Source organism: Rhinolophus ferrumequinum, chromosome 2 (assembly GCF_004115265.2).
Source record: "Rhinolophus ferrumequinum isolate MPI-CBG mRhiFer1 chromosome 2, mRhiFer1_v1.p, whole genome shotgun sequence".
NCBI classification, from domain to species: domain Eukaryota; kingdom Metazoa; phylum Chordata; class Mammalia; order Chiroptera; family Rhinolophidae; genus Rhinolophus; species Rhinolophus ferrumequinum.
Window position 1 is genome coordinate 107,505,267 of NC_046285.1, and position 25,295 is coordinate 107,530,561.

The 25,295-nt window shown below is 58.5% G+C and overlaps 1 protein-coding gene across 2 annotated transcripts; it reads right to left on the bottom strand.

The window, feature by feature from the left end:
• Positions 1-10,838: 10,838 nt before the first annotated feature.
• ICOSLG (inducible T cell costimulator ligand) lies at positions 10,839-20,453 on the bottom strand. 2 transcript variants are annotated; one of them, XM_033092547.1, is made up of 7 exons: positions 20,317-20,453; positions 18,286-18,335; positions 17,071-17,418; positions 16,101-16,400; positions 14,480-14,647; positions 13,606-13,641; positions 10,839-12,728 (listed from the first exon to the last, which is right to left on the bottom strand). In XM_033092547.1, exons 1-7 carry the CDS (start codon positions 20,328-20,330, stop codon positions 12,718-12,720), a joined length of 927 nt encoding a protein of 308 aa, XP_032948438.1. In that variant the 5' UTR covers positions 20,331-20,453; the 3' UTR covers positions 10,839-12,717. The 2 variants fall into 2 exon arrangements, with proteins under 2 accessions (XP_032948438.1, XP_032948428.1); XM_033092537.1 differs by having other exon boundaries at positions 10,841-12,728; positions 13,606-13,644.
• Positions 20,454-25,295: the final 4,842 nt, after the last annotated feature.

Sequence of the window (25,295 nt, forward strand, 5' to 3'; positions counted from 1 at the left end):
GGGCAATGCCAGGACCAATGGGGGGGGGTCTGTGTCCCCTGCCCAGACCTGGTGGGCAGGTCCCTGCACCCCGGGCTCCCTCAGTTGCGTGGCAGGGAAGTCGCAACTGGGGCCCCAGGCAGTGAGCCAGATGGCTGCGGCGCTGCAACTAGTCAGCCATGGCCCTCTTGCCTCCTGCATCTCATCGGCTCCGCCCCTGCCCCCCTCCCTGGCAGCTGTCCCCCAGGCTGCTGAAATCAGGATGACACTGATAAGGGCAGCGGTAGTGACTCCAGAGGCTGGTGGGACGTAGTACCACCCCCATCTGTGCAGAGAGGGTCCCGTTTCACAGCTGTTTGCAGGTGGCTGCCCGAGCATTAATGCGTCACCACTGTTTGCTATTTCCTCCCCTAGATGAACCGTACACCTGCTCTTTTTCTAGACTTTTCTGAAGGGGTTTTCCAAAGTTAGGCAGCAAATTCAGCTCCAGGGTACGCGTGGGAGACCTGTCGTGAAGAACACCTAACAGACGGCGTTTGTCACCTGGGGACGTTGGCTTCTCTGCCTCCCTCATTCGTTCCTGTGCTGGTTGGTCGTCCGTTCATTCACTGATGTGTTTGTACCCAAGGCTGTCTCAAGCATCAAGAAGACAGAGAAAATCCACCAGTGGCCTGGCTGGGTGACTCAAACCCTGTGGGGACCAGACAGCTTAGACACCGTCGTTATCTGGGGGTGCAGCTTGGGCTACACCAGGATCTCACCTGGGGTGATTCTCAGACATTTGGGATATGACTGCTGGGGCGGGTGCTGCTGGCACACAGAGTGACGTGGCCAGATGTCCCTGGTGCTAAGCAAGAAGCCCTGCTGTAGACAGAACCTGTGCTGCATTGCTTAGGCTGTGTTTGGCTCGTGGATGTCATGCTGTCACCACCCTGTCTGTGCAGACATCCCCCATGGACCCACTTTTCTCCCTTTCCAGCCCAGCTCAGTGGGCCCTGCGTCCCCGTCTGCATCCCCCTCGTCACTCTCCTTCCCTGAGAAGCAGCTCTTGGCCCCACCTGGTCCCGCCGGCCCCTCTGGTGAGCTTCCTGCCTTCTTTCCTGGGATGTGCAGGAGCAGAGTGAGCGTCGGGTTCCACTGAGGCCATGCTGGGCTCAGTCAGCACCTCACATGCTCCTCACACCACCCCACAGCCCAGGAAGGACGCCAGGCCTGGGTGACCCGCTGGGGCCCAAATTGTCACTCTCTGCCTCCTGTCACATCAGTCACCATTGGGGTGCGGAGAAGGCTTGGACGGAGAGATAGGGCTTCCAGGGTACTTCTGAGGCGCCTGGGAGCTGGGTAGACACAGGAGGAGAGGCAGGACAGGGGAGGGGATAGCCTGGTGGAAAGTCGCGGTGGGTGAGAGCAGGGCCCCTCAGAGGGTCAGGGGTGACCCGAGCCAATGGAGCAGGGTGGATGGAGCAGTGGGCACTCAGGCCTTGTGGGCCTGACACCCGGGCTTGTCCTGCAGGAGGTGAGGAGCCTGTAAGTTAGGGGGGCCCGGAACACCCCGTGTAGCTGGACAGTGCGTGAAACTGGACCAGGGAGGCAGAGACGAGGCTCAACCTTGGGAGGCCATCTGCATGCTGTCCCCTCATGCATCTTCCTGCACGTACGTCCTGGGCCGTCCTGCGCACACAGGGCCAAACCTTAAGCCCCCAGCAGTGCTGTTCTCAAGCGCTTCTGTAGGGCATGCTGTGCAAGTCTTGTGTTTTAAATGTCTCCAGGTCAAAAGACGTAGGTCTAGTCTGTTCCATCACCACAGAGCAGGGTCGGTGGGGGGCTCAGGACCACAGAGCAGGGCTGGTGAGTGGGGGGTGGACAGGACCACAGAACAGGGCCCATGGGGGGGTTGGGCAGGACCACAGACCAGGGCCTGTGTGTGGGGGGGGACAGGGCCGCAAAGCAGGGACCATGGGGGTGGAGGGGACAGGCCTTCTGTGGCTGGGGAACAGGGGCACTGGCCATGTCAGGTCATGTCAGCAGCCGTCCGGGAGCAGATTCTGGAAGAACGTTCCCCAAGGCCCTGTCCACCCTGAGAGGGAGGCTCAGGCTCCCTCCTGCCTCCATCCTCCTCCCACATGGGTATTCTAACCCCTGACTCAGAGCCGGGCCAACCACCAATCACCAACAGCCGTTAACCCAGCTCTTCCAGTGCTGAGAACCCGATATTCTGGACCTTTCCATCAGCTGGTGGCGGGTGCGCCAGGAGAGGGTGGGCACCTCTCAGCCACCTCGTCCAGGCAGGGCCCTTCCTGACACACATGCCTGCTCTCGGCCCCACCCTGCCAGCACCAAACACCCAAGGGAGCCCATGCAGACAGGTCATGCTTCGGGGAGCGAACCCCACAGGGAGTTGTCAGGCACCCGTCAAGCACCCCACCTGGTGCCCAGATAACCTGGAATTCCTGTAGCAGGAAGAGCCTCCTTGGACAGTGGGCTGCAGATTTGGGCCAAACGACCCACGACCGGAACTGGGAACGAGGGAGGGAAAGCAAGGGACATGCATTGTCGATGAGGAGCCGTCCTATCAACTTGCAAAATGTTCTAATGTTTCAAAGAAACCCACCAACCTCGAGATAAGCCCAACCACTGTTCTTCCTGGGAAATGGGTCGGGCAGGCCCCGGCTCCTGCTCCCCACAGGCAAGACCAGCCGCCGAGGGGCCCCTCACCAAAGCCCCTCCTCTGCAGACCTCCCCTAGCCCCAGTGGGAAGAACATTTCAGTTTCTCCGTCAGCATGTTCCTTGGCCCAGGTCCACCTCTTGGGAGACAATTGACGTCTGACTATGTGTCATCTCTCCAGCGGGTCACTGCTTTTCAGGGGGAGGTGTGGAGTCATGGTGCCCAGAATGAATGAATGAGTGAATGAATGATATAGGGGATAGGTTTGGACACTCACCGCCTCCTGAGAAACCTCTGCAGAAAGCAAAGGAAAGGCCCCCTCTGTCCCATCCCCCATTTTTATGGAGCCCTGGTATCTGAGTTATCACGTGTCTCTGGCTCTGTGAAGCTCACTGACATCCCAACGCCTAGAGCAGTTCCAGCCAGGTCCTCGTCCCTCAGAGAACGTTTGGGGGGACGGGGGAGGGGGGTGCATGTTGAAGGGAGGGACACTGGATGAATGAGTGAATGAACAGAAAGCCACCCAGAGTGCTGTGACAGAACCGTTTCGTAAGGAGGCACATCTCTTGGATCCGGGACCTCAGAAGGACAAACTTGGGGCCTCAGCTGAGTGTTAAAAATAGAAGCTGTTAAAAAATTTTTTAACGCACTGATGGAAATTCCCTTTATCAAAAGGAGCGGCTGTAAATCAAGCCACAAAAGTGATGGGTCCAGGAGCAAGGACTGTTTCTGGAGCAAATAATGCACCTCTGGGGGTTTCCTGGGGACAGCCTGTGGGAGAGCCCACCACCCCGAGGAAGGGTCTGCGTTCAGGCCGGGTCCTGTGGGAAGCAGTCGTCCAAAAAGAAAAAAAAGACACAGTTGATTCCTGGATCTTGCATGTAAACAGGGCCCCGTATAAAGGGCTGTCATTTAGGGAAAATGCGTGTTTTGCACAGAACAGCATTGCAGCAGGTGGGAAGTTTGGACAGGAAATGCAGAGATCCAGGTGAACCATTCAAAGACGGTCCTGAGCTAAGAGTCGGGTGTCAGTCAGAGAGCAGGGCGATTGTGTGTGTGTAGGCTACCGCAGCTCTTCAGGACGTGTGTGCGTGCATGCCAGTTTCTGCCGTATGGACACACCTTACTTCCACTGAAGACATGGGCAAGCCACCAGCCCTTCACAACTGGCTGCAAAATCCCCGAATTTTTAAAAAATATATTTTAATTATAGTAGATATACAATGTTGTATTAGTTTCAGGTGTATGGCATGGTGATTAGATATTTGTGTAACATATGCAGTGATCCCCGTTAGCCCAGTCCCCGCCTGACACCACACAGAATCATTACCGAATTGCTGACTGTGTTTCTGGACTGTACCCTGCATCCCGTGACTTCGTCTGTAACTGGAAGTTTGTACGTTTTACCCCCTTTCTTCTTTTATGCCCCCCCCGCACCTGCCTCCCGTCTGACAATCATCAGTTCTGTATCTGAGTTTGATTCTGTTTTGTTTTGTTCGCTCACTTATTTGGTTCTTTAGATTCCATACATAAGTGAGATCATACAGTGTTTGTCTTTCTTTGTCTGACTTATTTCATGTAGCTGATACATTCCTCCAAAGAAGACACACAGATGGTCAATAGACACATGAAAAGATGCTCCGTGTCACTAATCATCAGGGAAATGCAATCAAAGCCACACCGAGATACACCTCACTCTGGTCAGAATGTCATCATCACTAAATCAACAAACAACAAGTGCTGGTGAGGACGTGGAGAGAAGGGAACCCTCGTGCACTGTCGGTGGGATTGTAAATTGGTGCAGCCACTATGGAAAACAGTATGGAGGTGCCTCAAAAAATTAAAACTAGAACTACCTTATGACCCAGCAATGCTTCTTCTAGGTATTTATCCGAAGAAATTCAAAACAGTAATTTGAAGCGGTATCTGCACGCCTATGTTCGTTGCAGCATTACTTGCAATAGCCAAATATGGAGGCAGCCTGGGCGTCCATCGATAGACGACTGGATAAAGAAGACGTGGTCATAGGTACAAAGGAATATTACTCACCCTTAGGAAAGAAGGCGGTGTGTCCATTTGCGACACCGTGGATGGACGTTGACACTATGCGAGATCCCTGACTATTTCATCACAGCCCCCCACCCCACTTGCTCCACCGGCCAGACCCAGGGGCAGGCGGAGCCCGAGAGCAGCTGAGGAGGAAGACCCTGGCAGGTCCCAGCACAGGCTCGATCCCGGGGGTGAGTGCCCCCCAGGCTTTGGCTCACAACGCCCTGGACCTCCTCTTCTTTCAGTAAACCGGGGCCAGGCCCCCATTCTGCTGCGGGATGAGCCGCCATCCCTGGGCCCCGTGATGTCCTCAACCTGGGGAGCTTTGAAAACCCAGCATCTGGGGGCCCACCCAGACCTTCCGACACCCGGGCCTGGAATGAAACTTTGCTGAAAGCTCCCAGGCAGTGCTCACGTGATGTCAGGGTGCAGACCAGAAATTTAACCCCTGAGATGGGGGGTGGGGGGGAGCACCCAGGGGTGCCGCAGGGGCATCTTGGGCACAGAGGACAGACAGAGGCCAGTATGTGGAATCAGGAGATTCTGCCCTTAGCAGCGGGGGTGGGGAGGGTGGGCAGGTCGGTCCCCCTCAGTTTCCTGGCCACTGGGGGGGCGGTCGTGCCTGTCCTAAGTGCATGACAGTGTTATTGTGAAAGCGCAGTGAGCTGTGACAGCCTGCCATGCAAATGCTCACCATTCGTGGTGTGGCTTTAGGAAGACACAACAGACTAAGTGCAGGAGGTTTGCTTTCAAGGCTGGGGGTGTTGGTGCCCACAAGTGACAGAGTGTGACAGGCTCAGCCCAGTGTGTGAGCACCTGCAGCAATCCAGACCTTCAGTAGGGCAGGCCTGGCCTCCCGGACGGAGCTGGGAGAGGCGCCGCTGGCTGGGAAGGGGAGGGCTGGGAGTGGCCCTGTGACACAGGCCCTGGGTTTGGGTACAATCTCTAAGATGTTCTTTATCGTGGGGTGACACCAGGAGAGCCTAAGAGCAGCCAGTCCGGTTGTTGTGGAATTTTTTCAGGAAAAAAAAAATTGCGGGCTTTTCGGAATTTGCTACAATTTAAAAACTAGCTTGTGTATTTATCTAATCATGCCCTTGGGTTGGCCGTGCTTTCCCGTCTAAACCGAACAGACGTGGCTGCTTCATCCCTGCCTGTCCTCCCTGGTCCACCCCTGACAAGCACAGGCTCACGGCACCCCTGTGGCCTGACCCTGGAGTGTGGCTACTCATCAGGCCTGGCTGGTGGCCCTGGACAGACCGTCCCTTGGGCCACTCACAGTGGGCAGTTCCGGTACCCTTCTCTGCAGGAGCCCAGGGGGGGTCCCCCACCTCCATGGTCTCAGCTCCGTACCCCACACCTGCAGCCGCTCTGAAAGCCCCAGAGTCAGAGAGGAAGTCAGTGGCTCAGAGGAGAAACGCAAATCTCTGGGAAGGTCATTGCCATCTTTCTCCAGAGCCACACGCATGGAGTTGATCCCAGCTGGCAGAGGGGCACAGTCCCCAGCTCCGACCATGGGCTGCCTTCCAGGTCCCCCCTCCCCGGCCCCCCTGTCCCAGGGTGGGGGCTCTCACAGTCCAGCCCAAGCAGAGTGGAGATGTGGGCTGGACAGTGTCTGGCTCTCCCCCTCCAAGCACATTCCAGCATCTGAAAATTCTGCCCCCATTCACAGATGGCAGGCCCCCACGCCCACAGAGGAAGCTGGTCCAGGAGGGGAGGGTGGTGGTGACGAGCCATACCTAATGTCCTGTAGCATTGTCACTTTCCAACACAGCACACACCCTTCACGTTTGTGCTCACAGAGACCCCTCCCCCTCCCCCCGCTGGGCACTACCTGGGCTTTGACAAGGGGCTGAGTCCCCTGGCTCCACAGCGAGGTGCAGCAGCCTGGCTGGCCCCTCTGTCTCTGGCCCCCAGCTGTGGCCACCAAGCTGCCTTCATACCTTGGTTCTGGAAGGAAAGCAGGGCCAGACTTGGGGAACCTACAAGCTTAAGAGTCTTTTCCGACTTTGCCTCTTGGGCTACAAAAGAGTCACTTCCTCTTTTGTGCCCTGAAGGCAGAGAGGACATTTGGGAGGTAATTTTAACTAAAAGTCTGTTGCTTTTTCCTCTAATGGGGTGGGTTTTATTGCCATTTTCCCTGCGGCTATTGGCTGAAGCTCTCTCCAGAGATGCCTCAGGCCGCACGGACTGGACCATGCAAGACAGTTGGAGCGGCTGTGGAGCAGCCCCCACACCCCCACGTCTGTCCCGAGGCTCAGCACAGTGGTTGCCAAAGCCTGGCACCCTGGCCTGGAGGCAAATGGTCACACAGGGCTTAGTTCCGCGTGGGCAGCCTCAGCTCCCCCCGAGGATGAGGAAAGCCACTTCCAGGCAGGACGCCAGCTGTGAATCAGTGACCTCAAGGAAGCCTTGAACCGGAACACTGAGGCTGAGGCCACTAGTTCTGCCTTGTGTGTGTCAGGATTTATGATGAAAGCCCTCCCGAACAACCTTTCTCAGGGCATGGGTGGTTCCCCTCACCCCCTGGGCCCCCCTCACTGTGGCTGCCCCAGACCTGGGCTCTGGAATTCCGGATCCTTTTGCTGTGCCCCTGACTGTTGCACGATATAGGACTTTGGCTGGATGCTTTATTGTAGAGGGTGAGGGAGTCCTGGGTTTGTTCCACCAATAAGGAATGTTTACAAACCCCCCAAGTTGCGAGATGTCACTGTCCTTTGAAACACAAAATGAAGGCCTTCTGTCGCCATCCTGACCCCAGCCCCTGACCCCGCCAGCCTGTCTCCTTCTCTTCCTTGACTGTCCCATCCCTGCCTGGCCCCGCCTAGGACGCGGTAAGCTCCGATGGTGACGTGAACTCACCTCCTTCCCAAACGGGTCTGCTGAGGCTCACAGAAGTTTCTTCTTTTTCACGTGTGGAGGTTTTATTGGAAGATAACAGAGAACCCGGTCAGTTATAAAAATGAAAATTTGAGTTTTGCAGGATTCTGATGTGGATGTAGGGATAAATGGACCTTCTCCAGAAGTCAGATGCTGGATACGTCTGTGCAAACAGCCCTGCACGACCAGCGCTGAGGGCAGCGTGCAAGCTTCCTGACGGGCTCCGGGCTCTGGTGCTCACTGGGCAGCTGGGAGCGGGATCAGAGCCCGCACGTCCCTACGTGGTGGTGGCAGGCCACCCTGCAGTGTGTGTGTGTCGCCCTGGCCTGACAGCCCTGCAGGGGAGATCCCTCTAGCTCTTCTGAGGTGTTGCCCAGTTCTGGGGTCCCCTTCACAGATTGCCCCACTTTTAGGGCACAAATTGCTGTATCTTCAAAGTCTAGACATCCTAGACCCAAATACACTCTTCATGGCTGGCCAGGCCTGCCCCCCGCGACGTGCGACAGTTCTGGCCCCCCTCAGATCGCTGTGCTCCACTCACAGTTCAGTGAAAGAAATTGGTCCAGTTCAAGGCTCTACAACTTATCCACACTCCTCCCCCCTTTTTAGGAAGTGATCTTTTTAAAAACTGACTTCCCCTCCCCCTAAAAACTAAAGTGTGGCTCGAAACTCTCGTGACTTTGGAGTCTGAAGGGCATCCGATCAGTGACTTTTCTATCTGGGCCGAGGTCGGCCGCTGGCCCGGTCTTACAGGAAGGGTTTGCTGTGACGGCGGTGGGGCGGGTGGGCCGGCACCGGGGGCAGTGCGGGGCTTGGGGTTAAATAGGACAACGTGCTGGCTCTGGTCCTGGCAGTTCCTGCACCTGAACCCGCCCCTCATTGCCCCTCCCTGGGGGCCTGAGCCACACATTGCGTCTTCCCCATCACACGTCCAGGGTCAGCCGCTGAGTCCCCTGTCCGCCAACCTGGTCCTCCGTCCAGAGCTCCTCCGGCCTCCCCGAGACCTCGCCAGAGAGTGCCCGTCCTGTCACACTGCCGTGCACCTGAAGGGGCCTGACTCAGCGGGGAGGGGGTTCTGGGCTGGCTGGGGCTGCCCCTTTGCAGGCTGCTGTGCTGGCTTGCGGGGACAAAGCCTGCTTCCTCCCGGCCACCCTCACAGGCTCAGACGTTGCCTGCAGCCCGACCTAAGTCCCTACTGTTAGACACTGGCTAAGAGCCAGATCACGGTGAGATGACACAGGGGCCAGAGCCCTGTGCAGTGGAAATCGTGGTCTCCTGCCACAGGGCGGGGCTGGGCCCCAGGCGGGCCCGGCATGGGACACACACTCCCCGCAGCGGGTGTGAATGGGGCCGTCCGTCTGTGCGGTCATCACGCAGAGCAGAGAACCCAAAGGTCGGCACAGTGCTGGGAGTGTATCCAAGTGAAGTCTGGACGTCAACCAGGCTGCAGGCCTGCGTCTGGGTCCCTGGTCTCCCTTCTGCCCATTTCTCTCGTCTCCTAACCTTCTCCCAACCATCCCCATGTCTCCGTCTTCCTCTCCTCTTCTTGGGGCTGTAGTGGATTCAACAGTGTCCCTGGAATTCATGTCCTGGAGACTCCAAATATGGCCTTATTAGACATAGGATCTCTGCAGATGGAACTAGTTAAGCTGAGGTCACCCTGGGTTAGGCTGGGCCCTAAATGCAATGACTGGTGTCCTTATAAGCATAGACAGAGGCGCCACAGCAAGGGTCACCTCGAGTCTCGGGCGGCTGGAGGAGACATCAAGAGGCCCTGCCTCAGCCCCCGAGGGAGCCAGCCCTGCCCACCTGGGTCTGGACCTCCGGACTGCAGTGGGGGACAATGGACTTCTGTTGCTCTGAGCCGCCCAGGACCCGCTCAGCAGCGTGGCTGTGCCCCCATCCTCTGCAGACCCCCACACATGGGCCCTCCCTGTTGCGGTCCTGGGGTCCTAGGCCTGGCAGCGCCCTCAGGTTGCATTTTGCCAAATCACAGTGTTTGCTCCTGTCATCTCCTGGTCACTTCCTGGGGTCAGGGAGATGGTGAGAGGGGGACTCGTGCTGGACGTGCTGAGAGCAGGAGTCCTGGCTGTCCCCTGGTCCCTGTCAGTTCACTTGGGACATTAGAAACGTGACAAACTGGCTCCCTCATTTAGGCAAGCAGGTGCTTCTCGGCGTGCAGACCCCCTGTGCGTTCTGGGGGATCACTCTCCCTTCACAGCCAGTCCCTGCCTGGGGAATGGGGAACCCCCACTCCCCTTTCCTGGTCAGCTGCTCCTAGGGGCTCTGGCTCTGGCACCTGTCGTACGTAGAAAGACAGACGCAGGGTCAGGGACTGAGTGACTCAGAGATGAGTCACACTCCCAGGGGAGGGCAGGGCCCTATGCTCAGATCAGGGAGGGCCTGGGGGCCACGGAGCTGAGGAAGGAAGGGAGGACCTTGGCCAGTTCCTGGCACTGACCCAGTCCTTAGGAGCCTTTGCGGGGGGGGGGGGGGCGGTGCAGGGGTCAGGGTGGGCAGGGCGACTGTGGGCCAGGAATACCACAGGGGAGGGGCTACGGCTGCCCCCCTTGAGGCACTGACGGCCCCTGGGGAAGGGGGGTGGTCAGTCACCAAGGCTAGAACTGTCCCAGGTCAGATAAGATGGCTGCTGTCTCGGGGGCAGGTGTGCCCTCTGTAAGGAAATAAAGCCGAGATGCACTGCCGTGGGGCCAGGGGGCCCAGAGCAGCCGGCCACTGTCCCGACCAGCGTCTCAGACCCAGGCCAGGGCTGTGTTGTAAAGCCCCAGCTCTTGCCCCGGGTGGGGCAAAACAAACTGGCTGTAGTGGCCACGGCCACAGTGAGCGTCCGAGCTGCAGAATCTGGTTCCAGCCACCTCGCCTTACAGGAGAGGAAACAGGCGCAGGGAGCAGTGAGGGCTCAGGTCCCTCAGGCGGCTGCTTCCCTCCTGTCCTCCTGCCCCCGGGATCAGTCACCCTGTCATTAGCCTTGGTCTCACCTACTATGTGCAGGAGCTACGGGCACCAACAGCACTGACGCCCGCAGTAGGGCCAGGGTCTTGTGCCCACCCGGCCGGCTCTGAGTGCGATGAGATGGGCAGACTCCAGCGTCCCTGCCTTCTGCCCATCGAAGGCCAATAGCAACCCCACAGGGGACAACTAAAATGTCTCCAGATCTTGCCCAGCGTCCCCTGGGGGACAGAGATCCCCCGGGTCAGAACCAATGGGGCGAGGCAGGAGCCCCAGCCCTGCTATGAGGACGAGCTGAGCTGACCAAGCCACTGGACACAGCTTACATCTTGTATTCTCTTACATCGAGTTTGCAGGAACAGATGTCAAACAGAGGCATTCAGCCAGTCCACAGTCGGACTGAAGGGGGGTGGGTGGTACCAGTGCAAGCTGAGGATGGGGAAGTGTGCTGCCTCCCGGAGGCCAGGGAGGGGCTGCCAGGCTGTGACTGAGGGTCTGAGGCCCCAGGAGGCACCTGCCTGGCGAGCGTGGCCTCGGCCCTTGGGAGCCTCAGGTCCAGGTCAGCACAGTGCTAGGAGGAGCTGTGGGACGACCTCCCCCAGCCCAGGGCTAATGCTAGACACAGGAGAGCCCGGCCCCGGCCACCTCCCCAGGACACTGGCACCTGGTAGGAAAAGCTGGAACCAGACTCAGCCCCCACGTGGCTGCCCCATCCTGCCTGGGTGTGGCTGGGGGGCGGGAGGGGACCCTGCGCCCAGGCTCTCGGGCTTGGAGGACGGGCACTGCACCCCCTTCTCGCCCCCCAGTGCTGCTTGGTTCCAGGTGCCAGTTAGTGGCCCTTCTGTCCTTGTAGGGACGACCGATATGCGTCTTCTAATGCTTTCATGTTAAAAGTCTGTGTGGGCCCCTTATCACACTGAGCTAAAAGCCATCTGAGGGCTTTTGGCCACAAAGACAAACGAACGATTTCTTGTATAAAGTGTGAACTCGCTTCACCACGGAGCCTGGTGGTCACTTCTGCTCCAAGTCGGGGTCTAGGGCCCATCAGTGCTGAGTGACCATGGTGGAACCACAGGCCCATTTTCCTGGGTGTGCACACCTGGGTTACCTGGCAGACTCCTTGGCAGAACCGTCTGGAAACACTAAACTGCTCAATTCATCCCAGGCAACACCATGGAAACCGCCCAGGGAGGGCCAGGGCCATTGTCCATCTCCCATCACCGGGGGGGTAGGGGGCTGGAGGGTTCCGAGGAACCCGGCGTTTGAGTTGAGGTCTCCATCGGACTCTCCATCACACTGTGCAGGTCCCCGGTGTGGCCAGGCAGGAGGTACATGCAGGGTGGCAAGGAGCTGCCTACCCTACACTCCAGGGAATCGCTGCGCCACGTCCCCGGAGTGCCCTCTCCATCCACACCACGGCCCCATTTGAAGGACTTGGGTGCTTGCCTCTCCAAGCCTGTGGCCACTGGAAACTATGTTCTCCATTCTCAGCAGCACGCCTTCTCTCGAAACTCCACTGTGCTTCTGCAGGACGGAAACCTAGCTTTCCACCACAACAGACAAGGCTGGACTTCCTTCCCAGCCTTGTGAATGTGCCGGAGGAAAGCAATCTTGGAGTCTTCCAGTGGTGACCATTTCCTGCATTTGGGTGTGTGCGCACACATACCCGTGCATAATCGCAGGGACCCTTCAAAAACCCGCGATGGACCTCCACCCAGCAGAGGTTGTGTCCGAAGAGCGTGGCCACCTTGACTCTGTGTCCAGCGCCCGCCCTCGGCTCTCAGAACACCTCGCCACAGCTGGTCTGGGTGCTGAGAAGAGTTGGGGGTGCTGGGGGAGGAGCCGTCTCCAGGCCCCTTTCTGATGCGTGACTGGCAGCGAAGGTGGCGCTCCCGCTCAGTTGGGGGCAGATGAGTCCCAGAACTGCTGGCCCTTTCAGGGCTTCACTCCGGGACCAGGGCAGCACTTGGCACATTCACCCGGGGGGAAGCCCCTGCATGTCCCCTCCAGCCAGAGGCACATGTCCGTGAACACCTTGCTAATGTTGCAGGTGGGGACAGAGGGCCTCCCTTTGCTACCAGCCTGCCCAAGTCAATTCTCAAGCTGCCGTGTGATGTCCCTCTTGGTGGCATCTCGCGGAAGCCCTGTCCACATCCTGGGTGGTCAGTTCTTGTCAAGCATGGTCTTGGAAAGAAAGAAGGGAGAGGGATGTGAAACACTGTACCTGCTCGTTTCATTTTGGAGACAGAGAGACTGCTTTTCTCAAGACTCAGGATGGTAAAACAAAGGGGTTGAAGACAGCTGCCTGCAAACAGCATGCTTCGTTTGACTGAGATGAGGCAGGCCCAGGTTTTGGGGCCCCCAGAGTGCATCTCCTGCAGCCAGTCAAGTGACGTGACCTGGGCTCACCTGAGTAACAGGTGGGCCCACTCAAGGTGGGTGCTCTGGGCACCAGGGTGCACCCTCCCCAGGATGACCCCTTCCAATCAGTGGAGAAATGAGGCTTGGAGAGGTGCGGTCATTTGCCTAAAGTGTCACGTGAGGGCTGGCCTGACTGCAAAGCCCCTCACAGCCAGAGGCACGTGTTGGTGGGAAACTCGAGACTGTGGGGGAATGTTTTTCCCAAGTTGAGAAGGGACTCACATGGACCTTTGCTCACGAACCTGTGGGTACTGCCCTTCCCCAGGGAACCCAGGGAGCTATTCTATTACGCAGGACTCAATGTGAGGAGCCCCTGTGTGGGGGAGGCAGTGACGATGGAGAGGGGGTTTGGGGGGCCACACTCATTGTCCTAGTCTCCCTGCTTCTGTGTGTGTTTGGGAAATTCCGCGAGCCAACGTCAGCAAGTATCCACACGGACAGAGCTACGTGCCGGACGTGGCCCAGGGAAGTGCCTTCACTGGGGGTTTCAGTGTCTCGGAAAATGGAAGCATTTCTGTCCTGGTCACCAAGTACGGCTCATGCCAGATGGCAAGCACAGAGGAAGTGGGTGCCAAGCCGCCCAGGCCCAGGTGACGGACACACTTTGTCCCCGAGCCTCCTGCCCTCTTGGCAAACTCACCAGTGAGCTCCAGCTCCCGCCTTGCAGCCTGGGCACCTGCTGGAACAAACCAGAAGCACTCAGGACGGGCAGCAAAGTGTGGGGAGGGGCCACTGTAAAGACCCCAGTGGCCTGAGTGCTTGGGGCGGGAACGCACTCATGGCGAGGGGCTCCCTGGCCACCCTGCTTCTGGGAAGATGCTTTCTATGAGGAAGTATGGGAAGCATGTGCCCCAGACTCAGGGTGCCCTCCACAGCCTGGGTGATGGGCAGCGGGGCCTGGGGGTTGGGCAGTGTTTCTGAGATGATGGACAACACACTGGAAACGCCAGGCGGCACACAGACACTTCTGCCAGGAAAGGCCCCTGCTGTGGGTGCGCTCCCTACCCTGGCTCACGTGGGATGGGCACGTACCTTGCCCCCACCCTCCCGGGGGCCCAGGAAGACCCCCAGCTTTGTGGTTAGGTCCTGTGCCAACACCTGCCGACCTGGGGAAACTGCCTTGTGCCCAGGCTCTGGGCTTTTCTGCCCCCCTGTGAGTTCTGCTACTTGGTACTAGACGCTCAAAACCCAGGCTTTCTGGGTCTGTCTATGAGTTGGGCAGGAATTCGACAGACAGCCTTGTTGGTACTGAAGGCAGCTCAGCTTCCCCAGAAATGAACTCCGTCCTGATTTGGAGTCTGTCCTTCCTGCCCCAGACCTGGGAGCCAGTGTCGGGAAAGTGGAGCCTCAGAAGCCAAACCGGGAGCTTCGGCAGAGCTGCAAGGCTATTACAACCACACTTCAAACGAAACCAACTCTGTGCCGAGCATTTCAACATTTTGAGAAAGGCAAGAACGCTCACTCCCACCAAACAAACGCCGCCCATCCATCCACACGCGCGCACGGCCAGGTACCTGTGTACGTCCAGTGGCGCGGACACCTGCTCCTGCACATCCAGCCTGCAGCCGCTGCCGCCACAGCCACGCCCAGCACCACGAGCCCGGCCACCACGGCCCGGGTCCGCCCCTCGGGGTTGTCGCCTAAACTCTCGGTGATGCTGTCTTTTGTTCCCGGTAATGTTTCTACGAGAAAGAGGAAAATAACCCGCGACTTACAGGGAAGGGAGCAAAGGGGGCTTTTCGTCCTGAAGAAGAAAGTACTACAGGGAGTATTAGTTCCAAAGAGCTTCCCTGACGTCATTTTGTGATTTTTAAAATACAAGGCTGACGGAGAGGAAGGCTTTCTTCCAGGGGTCACTCCTCCCACCCGCCTGTGTGACACGCAGCCCGCCCTTTCTAAAGGCCCACACCTGCAGAGGGGCGCAGCGGGAAGCACAGCTTCTTCCTGGCTTTTCACATTTAACTTAAAATAATTCTTTTCTAGCTTTTTTGCTGACTTTTAAAAAAAGATCGAGGCTAAATTCACATAACATGAAATTCACCATTTTAGAGTGGACCGTCCAGTGGCCTTCAGCACCGTCTCTGAGTGGTGCCGCCACCGCCAGGACCTCATCCAGGACTTTTCTGTCAGCGCACAGGAAAGCCGTCCCCATGAGCAGCCCCCCCGCCCCCCCACGTGCTGATCCAAAGGCTCTGGGCACCGGGGCTTTTGAGGCTCCCAGCTCATCCCACAGCGCAGCTGGGGTGACAGTACCATCCTGGGAGAACCTTCAGGTCTCCGCTGTCTGCTGCCCAGGCTGTTTGCCAGGGAGGACGCTGGCGGGGAGGCAGTGGTCAGAGGCGGGCTTTTCAGTACAGCCCTGTCCTGGTCTGTTGGGGCTCAGGGACCGTGACCACTGAGTCACAGGGCTGCACCCTGATTTTGGGAAGGAGGGTGTCCAGTCGTCCAGCAGGAGTCCCTGGCAGTCAGGGCCAGCGTCACGGCTTGTGACTGGGGCCTGTGCTTGGCGTCACGGTGTGCTGTCACCGTCTGGAACTCTTCCAGGTCCTGAACAAGGAGCCCTGCACTTCTCTCCATTGTGCCCCGGGTCCCGCGGATTATGTCATGGGCAGCCGTTTCCTGCAGCAGGCAGGGCCCACACACCCCACATCTCAACACTGGTGACAGGGACACAGATAGCCCGTGGCCTCGCAAAGGAGTCAGCGGTCTGTGCCCCTCCCACAGGGAGGCCCCGGGCCAGCAGCCAGGCCCCCTATCGTGGGGGCCCCGGTCTTCTGAAGGGACACGTGCCCAAAGTGGGGGCCATGCAGGCATGGGCTTCAACCCTGACGCCGTCGCTGCCTAGTCCTGGGGCTTCTGAAATGTCACACAACTTTTCAGAGCCTCAGTCCCTTGTGTGTGAAATGGGCCACCAAAGTGACCCCGTGAGTGAAGGTTAAGTCACGTGGTGTGCTGAGCACCCAGCCCCCTGCCTGCCCCCACAGCGCAGTGATTTCATCATCACACACTCTCCTCTCCCTTCCAGCCACCATTCTGATGCCGCTGACAGGTCACCTTGTAGGGACTGTCTTCTGCCTGAGAGGCTCTGCCAAGTCACCCCAGGCCCCCAGCCTTGGGCCGGGGCAGCGGCCTTACCCGAGTCCATCTGGCTGCTGACAGTCAGGTTCTGAAGCAGGAGCACGTTCTCAATGCAGCAGTCGATGTCCACGTTGGACGCCCAGCGGATCCTCAGGACGCTGACCACGTCATACAGGCCCCGCGCGTTCCGAGACACCGTGCTGTTCTGCAGCGCCTTGTCCAGCAGACTGTTGTCCGTCTTGTTGATCCAGTACACGTTGGGCCAGGGGTAGCCGTCCGTGGATGTGCACGTGATGATGAGCTCCTCGCCCTGGGGGCCGCTGCTGGGGGCGCTGACCACCGGCATGCTGTAGTTTGCTGCAAGGGAGGGGAAGGGCGGTGAGTGGTGCCCGGTGCCCAGGGCCCGGCGATAGGAGGTCGTCCGTCGTGCCCCTGCCCTGGGGGGCAGGTTGGACTGGCGCTGCGGTCTGCGCAGCGGGCACTGACCCTGTTCTGCCTACGAGTCGCCCCGACTCACCTCCAACTGGGGGGGGTTATTGAGCCCGGGGGCAGTGAGTGGCCCCACTCCCCGCTCCAAGGAAGCCGGCCTCATTTGAATCTAGTGACATGGAGAGCTTGCAATTCATCCCAAAGGGACACAGCATATCGCTGCACTAAACCGTGCCCTGAGCGACTTGGTTGACTTTGATTTTCTTCCTAAACTCTGATCTCTTTTAGTGCCTCATGGCATTCCCTCCTAATTTTATTTTTAAAATGTAATCTGAGTTGAGTCAGACAGTTCAAGGCAAAGAGAGCAAGATTAAAAGTGCGTCTGTGGACCTGGTGGTCAGCTTACGGGAGCCTCGCTTATGCGTCGCAAGGCTTTTCCACCCGTTCAGCTTCATGCAGTTAAGCAGAAGCCCGCTAAATTGAGGCTGGGATTTCCTTCACGGGGACAAACAGGTGAATGAGCCAGAAACCGTCTTGTTAATGCTTCCTCCAACCGTAAGGCTGGGCTGAGGTCAGCTGTCAGGGTCACCGCTCTTACCTGCCACGTGCAGCGTCACCACAACATGCAAAATCTTATTAAATTTCAAAATCACCAGGCAGTCATACTTCTCTTCGTCTTGCGGGGTGACGTTGTACAGACGCAGAGAGAAGTCTCCCCGTTTCATGCTGTCCAGTGACACTTTGGCCCGGCCCTTGTACTGGTTATCGTTATGGCCCGTGGAGTTGTTCGTAGACAGGTAGTAAGTCACGATTGTTGGTTTGTCAGCAGCACTGATTTGCCAGTAAACATAAAGGTCCTTTAAATCAAGACTGTCTTCTTTGGTGTACATGCATTTGAGCGTCACATCACTGCCCACCATTGCTCTGACTTCTTCTTGTTGAATATCTGCAACGATCCAAAAAGTACAAAGTTTATTTTCCAGGGTTGCCTCCTAGCCTGCAAAGTTCTTCTGGGAGGGTTGGGGCCAGCTTCTTGGTGGCAAGACTCAAACACCAGTTCTGAATAGTTTCGGTAGAAGACTAATGTCTCCATACGATCCACGCAGGAACGCAGTATCTTAACAATTCAGACACGCGCGGTAAGCTCCTACGATGTATCGTCTGGTGCTGGTTTCCTGTTAGTATGTAAGGGGCTAGCTCTGGGAGAAGCAGGGCCCGGGACATGGGACGCCCAGGACCCACTGCACTCTTTCTGCTACTTCTTGGGAGTTTATATTTAAATTGAAAAGGTTTTTTTTTTTTTTTAATGCAGACATTTAAAAGAAAACATCAGTTTCTCCACAGCATTATCATGCTCGCACTACATCAGAACAGGCCTGTGTCATGTGTCCAGAGTGGCTTTGCCATCAGTACGCCCTCTCAGATGCCTGCAACCCTTGGGGCTGCAAGGCCCAGCTGGCCTCGATCTCAGCTGTAATATGCATCCCTGTTGCTTGCTCTTCTGGAAGCTGGTGGCTTTGGGGGTTCCCCAGGGCTGACTGGGGCAAAGGGACCGGAGAACAGCAAGCTCCCAGCACATCTGGGACAGACAACATGGGAGGAAGTGTACTCCAGCTATGCTTAACCCACGATCAAACAAGGATTACAGCGTCTGGTCAAGTGTCCCCTTTGTGACCTTCAGTCCCAACATGACCCAGGCTTGGGGGCTCAGCTCTGTCAGAGGGGCCCCTGGAAAAGGAAGAAGGGCTGTGGCAAGGACCCTGCTGACGCTGGCATTTCACAGCGGCCCTCCCACAGACCCCCTGGAGCTTACCAAGATCACTGGCTAGCAGGCCACTGAACAGCAGGAGGAGCGGTGCAGGGCTGGAAAGAAACCAGAAAGGCAGATGAGTCCTGCTTCTTTCAGCCTTTCAGCTGGCACAGCACAGGCTGCTTCCACGGGCAGGAGCCGGTTAGGGTTACAACCAACACAGAAATGTGATTAGTCCCCAGCCAGCCATGCCCAGGGCTCCTGTGCTGTTTCAGGGAGAGGAGCCAGGACCAGCCCCCTCCCCCCCCCCCCCCCCCCCCCACACACACACACACACACACACACACAGCAAGTCCCGAGGGGCCTGCAGCTCCCGAGCCTGACAGGGTAGTGAGAGACATGCCAAGGCCACAGCCTGCGACCCTCGGTGGCCTAGCCATGCAGAGGATGGATTCCAAGAAACGGCATGAAATCAGAAAAAACACTTTCAGGGTATTTACAGCAAGAACTTCATTTATATTTTGGGGAGACAGATCTAAGATGCCCAGCGGCAGTCGGGGCTGTAGGACGACCCTCTGTATGAATCTGCTCGTTCTGAAATCAAATCCGGTGAATTCTCCCAGCTGGCGCGTGAAGCCCCCTCTGCCCAAGACTCGGCTGGGGGCCTTTGCACCCTGCATGCTTCAGCCTAGCCAACCCCTCCTGCAGGCCTCCCAGAATGCCGTGTCCCTGAGCTCTGGACCCACAGAGACCCCTGCCCGGCCCAACAGCTGTCATCTGACTGCATGGAGGCACATTCCTTGCCACCAGGGACTCCCCCTCACCCCCTAGAGGCCACAGCCTACAGGTGGGCGTATCTTCTCCCACTGTCCCTGTTGGGGCCACATTCCTATTTGTGGGGACAGCTGTGATAACCTCCGTCTCCAGTCCTGACCCCTCCAGCCAATCCCCCCAAGCCACAGCAAGCTTCTAAAATACAAAGCTGCACAAACCCCTCCGTGGCCCCCATTTGCCTCCCTTGGAGCCCGCCCTGCCTGTGCTCAGGGTCCAGGGAACAAGTGCCTGTCAGGGCCTCCCCAGGGCCTCTGGGCACACTCTGGGCTCTCGCAGGGGCTACAGTTTGCTCCCTCCTGGGGGCTGCCTGCCTCTGGGCCTCTCGGTACCCTCTCCCTTGCTTCTCCTCCAACCCTGCTGTCAGACACTCCCCCATCCACCCCCAGGCCCACAACCCCTGCCTGGGCCCCAGCCCACTCTTCCTGGGGTCAGACAGGACCAGGCTGGTGGCTGTGGCATTCTTGTACTTCTTTTTTTTCTCTTGAGGAAACAGAACCATCTTAACTACCCACCTACATTTCTAACTGGGGAGGCTGGGCCGTAGGACCCAGGTTCTTCAGCAGTTTATCACGGGAGGCAGTGTGTTAACCCGACAACGTCCCTGAAGGTGGTATTTTGGCAAAAACCTAGGAGTAAAGTGGTCGTCCGCCCCTCAGGCTGGAGGGAGACGGGGCGGGTGGGCTGGACCCACGCAGCTCCACCTTCCATGTGTGGCTCTGCTAGTGCGGGAGGGGGAAATCCCAGGTGTGTGGGAGGGGGCATGTCATTAAACGGTGGGCACCAGCCAGCCTTTGAGGTACCTAAATGTGTCCTTGGTACAGTGCGATCATATCCGTCATTCTTCCAACTCGGGGCAATCCTCTGGGGGCCGGGGCGGGGGCGTGGGGTCAAGTGGAGGAGGGGGTAGTGAGCGTGCGTCGGTCTTCTCCGCTTCCAGCTGTCGCTCTTTCCCTTCCCTTCGCAGGGACCCCGCCCCCAAGCACACCCACGCGCCGCCAGCCGCCCCCTGTCCGGCCCTCCCCGCGCCGCGCCTGGGCAGATGCCACCGGCCGGCAGGTAAGCGCGCTCCCGGCCCCGCCTGTGCCGCCCCGCTTCCGGCGGCCGACCCTCGGCGCGGATCCCAGCCGCCGAGCCGCGGGGTGAGCAGGTCCCCGGCCGCGGCCGCCAGGGCACACCGGGTGCCACCTAGGACCCCACTCCCGTCTGTGGCGCCTCCACTCCTCCCCTGGCTCCCTCAGGGCCAGTCCCGCCGCCTTTCACCTTCTTAGTCTCATGGTGGCGGCGAAGACCTCGGAGCGCGGGAGACCTGGGGCCGCCGGAAACCTCGGAGCGCGAAAGCCCAGCTCTAACTGCGCTCCCGCCGCGCCTCTGAAGCTTTAAGTGTGAATGGCGTCGCGGGGCTGGGAGCGGACTGCGGTTCCCGCCCACGCCCCGCCCCTGTCCCTACCCCCCCATCCCCAGCCGCGGGCGGGGCGCCTTCGAAGCGCAGCCTGACGCCGTCTCCTGAAAGGTTGGCCCTTCCTAGGCGGGTGCCAGTCGGGCCCAGTGGGCGCAGAGCCGCGGGTCTGGGTGCTGTAGGTGTCCCGGAAAGCTGGGAGGAGTGTGGTACCAGAGAGGAGGGCGGCCAGGAGCGCTGCGGGAGGGCTGGCGGGGCTGGAGGGGCCGTGGGAGGCTAATCGCACCCCAATGTCGCCCAGAAAGTCGCGCCCCCAAAGCGCCCGGCTCCGCCGGCTCCTGCCCGCTGCGCCCCTCGGGCCCCTGCGTCCCGAGTGTCCCTGCCCTAGGCTCCCTCCTTCCCTTCCTCCCTCGGGACCTCCAGCTCTTCCGAGTGAAGGATCCACGGCTCTTGAGGAACGAACGAATGAATGGAAGGCAGGAGGGAAGGCAGGCTCCACTATACAGTGCAGCCCTAGGTCTCCCCCTCCTGCCCCCCAGCTTTGCTCTCAGATACAGTGTGGATCCGATACAAGGTCCGCAGCAAATTGGCATCTTACAGGCTCCGCGAAGCCCGCCGCGTGGAAACCACTTCATTTTTGCTCTTCAGAGCGGGCGGGACCTGGCACTCGCGCTTTCCGGTCTCGGAAGCGCTACGCAGAGCCGCGGAGCGCACTTGAAGGCGCCGTTTGCTCCCTTCTCCGCCCCCCCCCCCGCCCAGCCCTCTCCGCGGGGCGCAGCTGAGTCAGCTTTCCCCTCCCTGCCTGCACCCACCGGGGTCGTGCCGAGGAGGTGAGGGAGGTGGGGCCACGAGGGAATAGGGTGCCCTCCCTGCAGAGGCCGCCAGGAAGGGCCTTCACTCCCAGGCACCCCACTCAGGACGGGAGGCTTTTGTCCCCCTGGAGCAGGCAGGGGGGTGTGTCCTGCTGCCTGGGCTGATGTGGGGGCAGGAGTGACAAGGCGTTGGTGGGGGCGGAGCCAAGGGCGTTCTGACAGCCCCGCTCCCTCCCTCCGGCTGGCGTCGCTGGCCAGGTCCTCCGTGCGGCCCAGTTAGAAGCTTTTAAAAGGCAGAACCTCTGCCCCGCGGAAGTTTCCATTCTTGTGGGGACGAGCAAACGAGACTAGGAAGCGAAAGAGACGGGCTGGGAGAGAGGACACATGCTGCTCAGGAGGGCGGGGGCTTGCGGTTCTCAAGCCCCGGGCTTCACCCCTCCCCGTCACGCTGGGGGACTGGGGTGGGGCATTCAAAGAGGCCAAGTGGGGACCACCTTCCCTTTTAACCGGGGCGGACAGGGCCAGGGACCGGGCTTGGTTCGAGTGTCCAGTGAGGGAACAGACACTCTGAACTTGGGGGAAAGGGGCGTCGCTAAGCGGACAGGAGATGGGGTCGGGATGAAGGTAAGATATGGCTAGGAAAGCAGTGCGTGGGCATAAATCAAATCAGAGGGTCGTCTGAGGACGCACTCCATTTTCGGAACCAGAAAACCAGTGCAGTCCAGTGCCGCAGCTTGAAGGAATGTAGCCACACTGGAGGAGGGGGCCACCTTATCAGGCTCCGCGGGGCTGGAGGGGACATGATGTCGGTGGCTTTGGTTCGTCTCCCCATGAGTTGGAAGCAGCTGGCCAAGAACCGCGTTTGGAGAGGGCCAGCCTCCGCATTACCCGCAGGTGAGGAGGGAGGCCGGGCTAGGTGCGCCTCACCTCCCCCACCTGCCCACATCCAGCCCCGCCCCCAAGTCCCGAGATTCGCTCTGATTGGACAGAGAAAGGCCATGCTCCACACTAACCGGTTGCGGCTTTACTCCAACTCCCACGGGAATTGGGGGATTCGGGGCGGGGAGTGGTGGACCCCACATGCAATCTCAAGGACTGTTGGAGAGGAATGGGTGCTGGGGAATGGAGAGTCCCCCCTTGGTTAAAGTCTCCCTCAGAGGGTATCCGCTCTTGTAGAGTTGGGAAGGGAAGGTGCCCAGTCAGGTGTGTCCAGTAGCGCCGCCCTTCAATGCAACGTGGGCACTGCCCATGGCAGGGAGGAGCAGGGCAGGCAGGGGGTTGAAAGGGGCAGACACCGAAGAGATGGCGGGTGCTGTGGCTGGTGGGGGAGGGGCCAGGCTCTGCTTCCTGGGCAGCCCCCACCCCACCCGCCCCCGACCCCACAAGGCCAAGTACTGCTTCCAGGCCCACCCAAGAGTGGGGACTCTGGGCCCAGGGAGCGTGCTGGTCATTGAACAGGCAGTGCACCTGGCCGGGAAGGGGACATCCAGGAGGCACTGGGGTCATGGGTGAAGGGGCACCGCCAGGAGTGAAGCCAAGACCACCCCCAGGAAGTTCGGCCTGAGACATGTGTGCTGGTTTCCAATCCCAGCTCCTCAGATCCTCAGGAGCTGTGTGACCTCGGGCACCTTATGTGACCCCCTCTGTGCCTGCATTTTCCCATTTGTGAAGTGGCGAGAGTTATGTGTCTTCCTCATAACACAGCTGAGTGAGGGCATGGTTCTTGTGACTTAACACACATAAAGCACTCACACTAGTGCCGGCACTTGTGTTACACACACAGAGAGCTCTAAGACAAATGGGAAAACAGACCGACACTCCACACGCTTCCTGCAGGGATGTTTCTCAGGCAGTGGAGGGAGCAGCCCCCTCCAGGAATGTCTGGGCTGAGCAGGGAACCGGAGTTGTATTTGTGCTGGGGACTCGGAGCTCTGAGTGCACACGTGGAAGCAAGAGGGTGCACCGTGGTGCTGGAAACCTGGGCTCCCCCACGGCTGTCCGGCAGCAGCTCCCTGAGGTCCCCACAGCCGTGTGCCTGGGACCGGCGTCAGGGGATGATCCCTGGTCCCAGGAAGCCCATCTTTTCTCTCAGGACACCTGTGGGTGCTGTAACTAATGACCACAAACTTGGTGGCGTAAAACAACAGAAATGCATTTTTTGGAAGTTCTGCAGGCTGGGAGTCTGAAATCCACACTCCTCCAGGGCTCTAGAAGAGGACATTCCTGCCTCTTCCACCCCTATGTCCCCCCTCCCCGGCGTCCCCTGGCTCGAAGCTGCTCACTCCATCTCCATGGTCACAGCCTGCTCTCTGTGAGGCCACAGCTCCCGCTGGCCCTCCCGTAAGGACCCTGGTGATCACATTTAGGACCCATCTGGATAATCCGGGGCAATGTCCCATCTTGATTCCATCACATGGGCCAAGTTCTTTTTTGCCATATGAGGTTGTATTCACAGGTTCCAGGAATTAAGACAGGGACATCCTTTGGGGGTGATTATTATTCAGCCGACCACAGGGAGTCCCAGACAGGGTGGTGGGGGCTCTGTGACTGGCATGTAAGTACTTAGAGGAGGAATCTGCAGGTATTTGGGAGAGAACTGAAGGTGGAAAGCTGTTCTGAGTGGCTCTGGGCGCTGTTTGGGACCAGCCTGGTGGGAGGGGACACTTATTAGGCTGGGCCCCGCAGTGTCGGTTACCTTGGGTAGAAGCAACCTGGAGTCAGCCTGCCAGGGCACAGCCTCAGCACGCCTTGTGCCATCAATTGCTGCCATGAGCACACGTCTTTGTGGTCAGCTTGGATCCAGAGCTTTGGCCTCCCAACGAGGTCTTACCTACCTGGATGTGCCTGTGCCCATGTCCCTCCATGTTTCTGGGGCTCCCAGGCCCTCGGTTTCATTACCGATCTTGCTAACCTAGTCCCTGGACATGGGACCTGTGGCATCAGAGAAGGTTCACATTGATTTGATGAAGACGTCTGCGTCAGTCAGGGCTCTCCAGAGAAACAACCAACAGGATGTATGTAGAGAGAATTTACTTCACGAAAGTGGCTCATGCAGTTATGGGGGCTGATACACCCCAAACCTGCAGGTACAGAGCTGGAGACCCAGGGAAGCGCTGAAGGGGAGCCCACAGCGGTCTGGAGCCGGGCAGCCTCCACTCCAGTCAGGCCTCAGTGGCTTGGACGAGGCCCACTGTCGTTCCCGTCGGGCTGCTAGAACACCACCACACACGGGGCTTATAAACAACAGAAGTGTATTTCCCACAGCTCTGCAGGCCAGAGGGAGATCAGGGTGCCAGCCCAGTCAGGTGGGGCCCTCTTCCTGCTGGCACACTTTTCTTGTGCCCTCACGTCCGAAGGGGCAGGGAGCTCGCAGGGGTCTCTCATCCGGGCACTGACCCCATTCTGGAGTCACCTCCCAAATGCCCTGCCCCCTCACACCCTGGGGGTAGGTTAGAACATATGAATGGGGGGGGACACGGAGATTCAGATGATAGCACCCACCCATATTATGGAGGGCAATCTACTCCCACCAGCTTAAGTGTTAATCTCACCCAAAAAACACCTTCACAGAAACATCCAGAATAACGTTTGAACAAACGTCTGGGCACCCTGGCCCAGCCTAGTTGATACATGAAATTAACCATCAAACTTCTATTCTACTTGAGGATATTTTTTAACAAACTTTCAAAAGGTCCAATTTTAGCCCCACCTTTCTTCCACAAAGCATCTTACATACCACTAATGGCACCAGTGCTGGACCAGAGGGTCTTTAGGTCCCGCTGTCATGCCCAGGACAAGTTGAGTGTTTCATGCTCTAAGTCTAGATCCCTTTGGGGGTTTCTGGCTAATCTGGAAAAATCCCTCTGGGATTCACTCCATGTGTGTGGAAGGCGGCTCCGTCAATGCTCTAGCCCAGTGTGAACAGGAAGGTCACAGACTTTGCAAGTGAGGCGACCTTGGCCTTTGCGCGTCTTCTCAGTCCGTTCTCCCTGTGCTCACGCCCGAAATTCTATGCTGTGCAGAGGTTTGAG

What these genes read in the sequence shown, in the direction of transcription:
- ICOSLG (XM_033092537.1), bottom strand. An exon ending in CCTGCTAGCCAGTGATCTTG is followed by an intron (nt 17,419 to 18,285) that starts GTAAGCTCCAGG and finishes GGATCGTTGCAG; the next exon opens with ATATTCAACAAGAAGAAGTC. An exon ending in GCGCCACTGGACGTACACAG is followed by an intron (nt 13,645 to 14,479) that starts GTACCTGGCCGT and finishes GGTTTGTTCCAG; the next exon opens with CAGGTGCCCAGGCTGCAAGG.